Below are 9,042 nucleotides of genomic sequence, written 5' to 3'. Positions count from 1 at the left end.
TCTGTCACCACCACCAGAACAAATATTAATTGTCTGGGGAAAATAGCACTAACTAACCTTAAATAAAAAAAAAAAATTCACCCACATCTCATTGGAACCCAGCAAAGCTTCAGAAATTAAATTCTGGGTTCAAGGATGGTGGAAAAACAAGAAAAATAAAATAAACAAAAAAAACTATAAAAAAAGAAAAAAGAAAACTGCCTAGGTCAGGTAGCTGTGGACCCCATTTACCAATCCACCACCATTTACAGTTATTTAAAAGAAGAAAAAACCTAACCCTAGGGAGCTTCCTCCTTCAAGAACCGAACCGGGGAGGAACAGAACCGAACCGCGCATTGTTAGAATTAAAACCGTTTAAACCCTAGCATTCTGCAGAAGAGGAGCAAAACCATGGGAAGCAGCTTCTTTGCAAGACTGATCTAAAGATTCAAACCCCACTTCAGAAATCAGCTTAACAAGCTCATCCAAACCCAAATGGCCGAAACGTTCCTCATCCCGGTCCAGTAACCTTAAAATCTCCGAAAAGTACTCGACTTCACAAGGCAAAACTAACCCGCCTGTCCTCTGGTACCCGAATTCCTCCTCTGCCTTGTCGAGCAGCGAGATGAACACGGGGAGGTTCAAGAACCGGGTCGGGATAACGAACCGGCGGCGTTCTGGCCCCACGTAAACCGCCAATGATCCTGAGGGTGTCCGCCGGTCCGAACCGGATAATGCCGGTTCGTCTGAATCGGATGAGGAGTACGAGAGGACACTGCGGCGCTTAAGGGACTTGTTTTTCCAGCGTTTGACGACTTGTTTTAGCCTCACGATTTGAGTAATCATGTTCCCTTTCTTAATGGCGGACGCCATTGATTATGAATGAAGCTTTTGCTCTTTTCTTTCTCTTTCAATATTTTTAGAGAGATTAAGAGAGAGAGGAACTTTGAAGAAGAGGTGTTGGAGATTTATAAAGGAAATTAAAGACTTGTGAGGTGGCTAGTAGGGGTATAGGGGTGGTGGGGGGCTAGTGAGGGAGGGGGTATGTGGAAAAAGTGTATACTACTAAATTCTATTGAGTTGTTTTCTTGTACTCATTTGATTTGACCAAGATAGTCATCCAAACATATTACCTTACCAAAATCGTGAACCAGTTAGGGATTGTTTGGTTGATTGTATTCTGATAAGTAGTCTTTTCTTAAGGTTTCATATACTATTTTAATTAATACGTAAATTGCTCAGGAAAAAAAAATTAATCGGATTGAAATCGTGGGATAGTTTGATTCTAGTATAATAAATAAAATATTAATGTTTAGCGTATAAAAAAGTAATTATTACATAATAATAATTCTAGTAAGAGAGTAACACAAATATACTATGAGAAATTAGATTAGGGCCCAACAAGTAAAATACAACTTAATTAGGTTCAACTTATATTATATGCGTATCGTGGGGTTTCTAATAGCAAAAGAATAACGCAAATATATTATGAGAAATAACTAATAATGAAATGGAGAACATTTCATTTGTCATAGTTTTAGCAAAACCATCTAGAATGAGAAACAATTATTACACTCCAAATGAGATTCCTACTATGCATATATTTGTGTTAGTGATTATCGTAATCTAGTTAGGGATTGTTTGGTTGATCCTATTGTACTAGCAGATTGCGTTTTTTTAAGATTTTGTATTATTCCTTTAAGTAACACGTGAATTGTTCAAGAGAATTTTTTTAACCGAATTGAAATCATAGGATAGTTCGACCCTATTATAATTAAATAAAATATTAATGTTTAGTTAGTCGTATAGGAAAAGTAAGTATTACATAATTAAGTAACATTCAAGTTCTAATCTATACTATATTTTAAGTACAAAACCCCTTAAAGAAATGACGTCCGTCTTTTTTAACCTTATAAATAAATTTTATGTTGGATGAAATTATAATTTAACTATTTCTCTAATTTTTAGGACTTTAAAATTGCTTAAATTTTTGGTTATTACACTCTTCCTAATTTGAAATATGTATCTACTTGTGCAACGATATTAAATGCTCTAAATTTCCTTTTATAAATGAACTACTAATATTTAAGAGTACGAGATCATTAATAAATTTTTCACTTCTATTCTCAAACAAAGAAGTTCAACTTAAAGCCAATATAAACGAATAAAAAATAGTTTAAAGTCACCTAAACAAATCTGGTACTACCAATTTTCTTTTGCATACTTTTCCATGGACAATTATTTATCATATAAATATGATATTTGTATGACTCTTTAAAACAAGAGCAGGAGTTATAAATTGATATTATTTTGTCGAGCAGTACATATGATGAGTTCGACGGAGATTTGTTATAAATGCACAATTTATATATGAATGTAAGATTTATTTAAGAATTCTCTTACATTCTTCATACTTATATTTGCTAAGAATTTGACATTACAAGGATATAAAGAGCGAAACTTTCTGCCATTGAGTACTTGATTATTTTTTATTTGAGACATTAATATTCTATCTTGTTATTTTGGTGAATTTTTTTTAAGAAAACTTATAATTTTAAAGTCGATTCCCCCCTGCATGTACCTACTTTTACTCGGGTATATTCTAGAAAGAAAATAATTTTCTAAATTTTATGTTGAAATAACATTTATTAAATCATATATGGAAATTTTTTTTATTATTAGTTTAAATTTTTGTTGCTTATATATATATTATATAATAATATCTATATATATATATATATATATAATATATATTTATTATATATATATATATATATATATATATATAAATAAATATATATATATAATATATATATATATATATATATATATATATGAGAATGGAGAATGAGCAGAAGCTTCACAAAATAAACATAGTTTGTAAGAGTTTGTTTTATGTAATCTGATTCAGTGAAATTGTCTTGCAAATTATATACATGTATTTTACGCATGGTATAGTATTATAAAAAAAGTTACTACTTAATTATTGAGAATATTTGTTTGAAGGAGTAAAACTTTTTAAGTGCAATTTTTGTTAATTTTGTAGGAATATGTTAAGTTAAAAGAAGATTCTTGTGCAAATAAGCTGAATGCAAAAAATGAGAGTATCTTACTATCTTATACGACCTTTAACTTTGTTGATGAAGAGTTGAAGTTTTTCTAAAATTCTAGAATATACCCGAGTAAAACTCAAAATAAAAAAAGTTTTTCTAAAATTTCTTTCTTTTGGTTTGGTTAGGACGTTACAAAAATCCAACCTTTGGAAGCGTTTGTTGAAACCAAAAAACCAACAGACTATCAAATCATAGAAGAGATATATATATATATATATATATCACTGATTGTTTATCATGTCATAAACATATAAAATATAAAAGCCATAAATTAATCAAATAAACATTATTACACTCAACTCCCAGAGAATGTGAATATTTAAGCTTTTTTAGATAATTTAATTTCTATTTTATAATTCAAAATAATTCTTGATATGTATGCAATAAAAACTTCATAATTTTTAGATACTAATTATGTAATGTTTGACAAAAAAGTTATATTACACGTGCAATACACATACACCAAATCTAATACTAGTAAAAGAATAACACAAATATATTATTAGAAATGAGATTTAGAGTGGCCAACCAAGCAAGATAAAATATAAGATAAGAATAACTTAAATATTTTACGAGAAATAACTAACAATGAAATGGAGAAAATTCCATTTATCATAGTTTGAGCAAAACCATCTAGAATGAGAAACAATTATGGCACTCCAAATGAAATTCCTACTATGCATATATTCGTTGTTAATGAATCTCCACTGAATCTTCCTCATTTATCTACTATTATCACAATCTAAGTGAGTATCATATCGTAATCTGGTTGATGAATCACATATATTATCTTTTTTCCATATAGTTAACATGATAGAGTAAGCTAGCAACGACGACTGGCCAAAATTTATGGCATCGCAATTCAAATTGTAACATTTTAACCATTCAATTATTCCTAATAGATAGTCTTTGCTTGAGCTTAAAACGTTACTATGAGGAAAAAGAAAACAAAATTGATGAAAAGAAAAAGAAAAAGGAGGCGTAATTCTATATTTCAAGAATTCAATCCTTACAAAATTGGCACTCTTTTTTCAAAAGAAAGTATTTTAATGGCAAAAACAACAGAGAAATAAATTTATCTGCAGTTTTCTTAATCTATTTATGTAAAATATCAGAATAAATTTCATTAGTCAATCATTTTAAATAAGTTATCAAAATAAATTTCATTGGATAAAAAGACAGAAGTAAACGTAACTGTTGTTCTTTAGTCTATTTATGTAATTGTTTGTTTTCATTCTCAATAGTCAATATAAGGATGGAATATCAAAATTCATTGGTCAACGCTATCACATATACTAAATCCATCAAAATCAATTAGCAATATAGCATAATAACCCCACAAAATATATATAATACATTAAAATTTAAGAAAATTAAACAAAATTAAAAAATCACAAATTAAAATATCTATTTTTTTTAATACAAAATGCAATAGTGCAAAAGATACTATACGATAAAATTCAACTATAACGTCTTATCTTTCAAACGATTAAAAAACTATAATATTTTAAAAATATTATCTAACTACACAATTTGTCTCTCTATAAGTTAATAATCGACAAACTCCATAAATACTGTAATTTAAATAATCCTTCTCACGAGTAAATATAAGATTACTTTCAGATAGTAAAATAATAAAAAGATTGATGATTTTGAGAGACAGAACAAAAATATGAATACCTATAGTAAGTGATTATATAAATTTTGACTATTCAAATGATATTCACTCTATGATATTGTCAATGCGAACTATGACTTATTATTTTGAGTTACTCTCAATCTTCATATTTCTATAGATGAATATAACATTAATTATTTATTTGTTAAAAAATTTGAGTGTCAACCGTGCTAATTACGTAATTTGATGCATGATTTGCGCTAGGAACTATAGATCTTAGAGAATTGGTTATGATTTATGTGAGTTCAGTTACATATCCAAATGCATAGTAATCTATTTGTCATTTTGTCACGACCCAAACTGGAGGGCCATGATTGGCACCCGGGCCATACCTGCTGAGCACCAACGTACATTTTATCTAACCGTTCTTATTATCTATACGGGCCGGCGAGATCAACATAAATGGTAGATATGAATCATCAACAACCAACAATCACAGATAATGACATGAACATACATAATATGGGCCGACAAGGCTGTTATGAAGCTATATATAAGGTATGAGCTGACAAGTTGCCATGAGAGACTAAATAACAAAAATCAACCGGTAACGACAAGGCAGTCCAAACTATACATGAGTCGACACCTGTCTATGAGCCTCTAAAGGAACATAAGTGCTGTAACATTGCTAGAAAAGGACCCCGACATACCCATAATGTCTATAACAAAAGTGCATACTAAGACCACGGCAAGTCCGAAGAAGGGATCTCGCCAATAACCGCTGAACTTCGCAGCCTACTGTGGTGGGGGAGCTACGTCTACCTGTCTATCAGGACCTGCAGCACGACATGCATCGTCCACAAATAAAAGAAACGTCAGTACGAATAAAGTATCGAGCATGTAAGGCAGGAAAGCATAAATAAGAACAGTAATGTAAGCAGGGATAGAGAAGATACAACCTGTAATATCTGAGTGTCTCTAGGGGCGATTGGCATGATACATACATACATACATACATACATATATATATATATATATATATATACACACACACACACACACACACACTTATGTGGGCATCATCATCATCATATCATACCCGGCTGTAATAGGTTCGGTAATTATGTACCCGACCGTCATAAGGCTCGGTATAATCGTATCCGATCACATGGAGCTCGGTAAAACCCAACTAATCAGTGGTTGCACAATAGGTGCAATACTCGGTCGATTATAGCGCGGCTCGATAGAGTGAAATAGGTACATATATATAATGCATGTTGGAGTCATTGGAATCACATTCTGAACCTTTCGGAGCGACATAAGGTCAGTAACCTTCGTACACGTTATTAGGACTAACTCTTCGTCATGGATCTTATAAGAATCAGGAAGTACCAATAATGTTGATAACATAAGAATAAGAGAAGTAACATCAATATCAATCGTTCCATAAGTAGGGAAACAATGTAAATACCGCTAGCTTCTAAGAGTGGAGTATCTTTGAAAGCTCGTTCATTACATTATGTACAATCGGAGTTGTATAAAAGAAGGAAAGGGATAGCCTCACATACCTTGTATATACTACCCAACCTCAAGCTATGCAAATGTCACGACTCCTTAGTCTACAATAAGAGAAGTGATACTATAGTTATCGTTTAAGCGTCGTAACTATTATATATCGACCGCAACCTATTGATGAAACGGACAACATCTCCCCTATTTATATGAATTACCACAAGTTACAAAAATTACCAAACAACCCAAACAACACCAATAATAATTATATTAAGCCTCCCAAAATAGTCCACCAACCAACAATATTACTAACAAGCCTTTCGATAGATATCTCACAAGTTCTAGCTTCAACGACTTAACCGCAACTTGGATAATCTTAAATACATGTAGAGTAAGAGGTTACTTACCTTTAAACAGATAGAACAACTCCAATTGGACCTTACTTCACCACGAAATATCCTTCCAATGCTGCCACAATAACAAAAAAGCGAAACTAGCAATCAATTCGGATTTTTTGGCACTAATCACTTTGGAAGAATTGAAATCACCTAGGGTTGATATTAAAAACTTGAGAGAATATTTTATAGAACTTAAACCACTTAAAACAACCTCCCACATGAGCTGGAACCACCCAAAAATCAGAAACAACAAGAAGAACAAGAAACTTACTAGCGCCACGGGATTTCCGACACTTGATTTGTATTATTTGCCCTTAGTTTGGGTATTGGATCATGAGAGAACTTTGACAGAGAGTTTTTAGGTGTCTAGGGTCTGAAGAGAGTGAAAAAGAATGAGTTAAAATGGGCTAAGGCGTCTCATATATATCAATATATCTCAACCGCCTATGTGTGTCCCATAGAGAGCTGCTTGCGCAGTCTCGCGAGAAATACGAATATCTCTCTACTGCGACGTCGTATAGACAAAAAGTTTAATGCGTTGGAAACTGGACTCGTAGATCTTCAATTTGATAGGTTGATCACCTTGTAATTCTAAGTAAATTGAGAGAAAAGCTTAACATTTGACCTGAAGTTTAAGTAAAATTATGAACGTAAGTTGCGACTACTTTTGTCGACTTTTGTTTCATAACTCGTTTGACTTCAAGAATATGATATGGATATTATATGATTCAAATACCTTAAAATACGACCTCCTGAGAATATTAAGCTACTCTAGTTTTACCCGAAAATATGGGTTGCAACATCTTTGATTCGTTTTACTTCTAAGTTCTAATACTTGTTAACCACTCTTATACAATCACTTAAGACCAATAGGATTAACTTCTTATCATCTCAAAGATAATATCTTCTCGATACGTCGACTAACTTACAACGTGATCTGACGTACGCGAATATGGGTTGTGAAACATTTATCTGATATTTTATCTTTTTCTTAAAGTCATTTTCGATATTTTGATTAAGATTAACCTTTGAGCAATATTGTTACGCCAAGTGACGCTATAAAATACGACACATTGCAAACTCCTGAGTAAAAATGGCGTGTGGTAGCCACTATTGAAGGTGGTATTTATTTTTTATCCAACAATTCTACTGTTGAGCAAAAATAGCCACTGCTCTATTAAAATTAATATGAAAAGATATTTTTACCCTTTCTTCTATTGCTTTTCTTCTCAAACCCTCGCTTCTCTCTCTCAAATTCGATGCAAAAACACTTATCATTCGTAAGTTTGTGAAAATGATGATGAAGATAGAACTTAGAAGCGCATAAGCATTAATGAAAATTCATAATTTCTTTCTTTGTTCTTTTCAGATGTCCTTATTATTTTCTTTTATCATTAATTTAATTTTTGTTAACTCGTCAACGTACCAACCAAGAAATTGTAGGATGATTTGGTTGTTACTCTCTGAAATTGTACTCTTATTTTCTTTATATTTGTAATTCTTTCAATTTATTTATTGGAATAATCAATAGCAAACTACGATGATTCTGGAAGAATTTTGTGCACTTCATTTGACATCAATCTTATATGTAGATTGCAATTATTATTATTATTATTTTTTTTTTTGAAAAAATACAAATAACGTTTGGTTTTCTGCTACGTTATGGATCCTGAACTTACAGTTACAAGTTCAAAAGTTAAGGACACTTGGTCCTGAACTTCGAGTTCCAAGTTCAAAAGTTAAGAACACTTGGTCCTAAACTTAGACTAACAAGCTCAAAAGTTAAGGACAATAGGTCCTGAACTTACAATTACAAGTTCAAAAGTTAAGGACAATAGGTCCTGAAGTCCTGAACTTAGACTAACAAGCTCAAAAGTTAAGGACAATAGGTCTTGAACTTAGGCTAAGAAGCCCAAAAGTTAAGGACAATAGGTCCTGAACTTAGACTAACAAGCTCAAAAGTTAAGGACACTTGGTCCTGAACTTACATTTACAAGTTCAAAAGTTAAGGACATGTAGTCGTGAAGTCCTGAAGTTAATTTCAAAAGTTAATGACATGTAGTCCTGAAGTCCCGATGTTAAGTTCAAAAGTTAAGGACATGTAGTCCTGAAGTCCTGAACTTAGAGTTACAAGTTCAAAAGTTAAGGACATGTAGTCCTGAAGTTAAGGACATGAGCAGAAGGGTATTTTCGTCCGGGCAGTTAAAATTTATTAAAGCAGTGGCTAAAGACTAAAGACATTTTAAACAGTGGCTTAAAAGTAAATACATGTGTTATTAATGACTAACCGTGCACTTCCCCCAACTCCTCATGATATTAATGAAGAATCCATTTAAATTACTATGCAAACAATCCATTCAAAGCCTCCTGGGATCAAATTTCCTAATTTCTAGAATTTTCTTTTCCTTTTACTTGTTCCCCG

The 9,042-nt window shown here is 31.9% G+C and overlaps 1 protein-coding gene across 1 annotated transcript; it reads right to left on the bottom strand.

Moving 5' to 3' along the window:
* Positions 1-354: 354 nt before the first annotated feature.
* LOC109238087 (auxin-responsive protein SAUR50-like) lies at positions 355-852 on the bottom strand. Its single transcript, XM_019404520.1, has one exon. It carries the CDS (start codon positions 850-852, stop codon positions 355-357), a length of 498 nt encoding a protein of 165 aa, XP_019260065.1.
* Between the last annotated feature and the right edge of the window lie 8,190 nt (positions 853-9,042).

The sequence above is a fragment of the Nicotiana attenuata genome, unplaced genomic scaffold (genome assembly GCF_001879085.1).
Source record: "Nicotiana attenuata strain UT unplaced genomic scaffold, NIATTr2, whole genome shotgun sequence".
Lineage (NCBI taxonomy): Eukaryota > Viridiplantae > Streptophyta > Magnoliopsida > Solanales > Solanaceae > Nicotiana > Nicotiana attenuata.
This window is presented reverse-complemented; position numbering and strand designations above follow the sequence as displayed.

Excerpts from the sequence above, each read along its gene's own strand:
- LOC109238087 (XM_019404520.1), bottom strand. The coding sequence starts at position 852 with ATGGCGTCCGCCATTAAGAAAGGGAACATGATTACTCAAATCGTGAGG.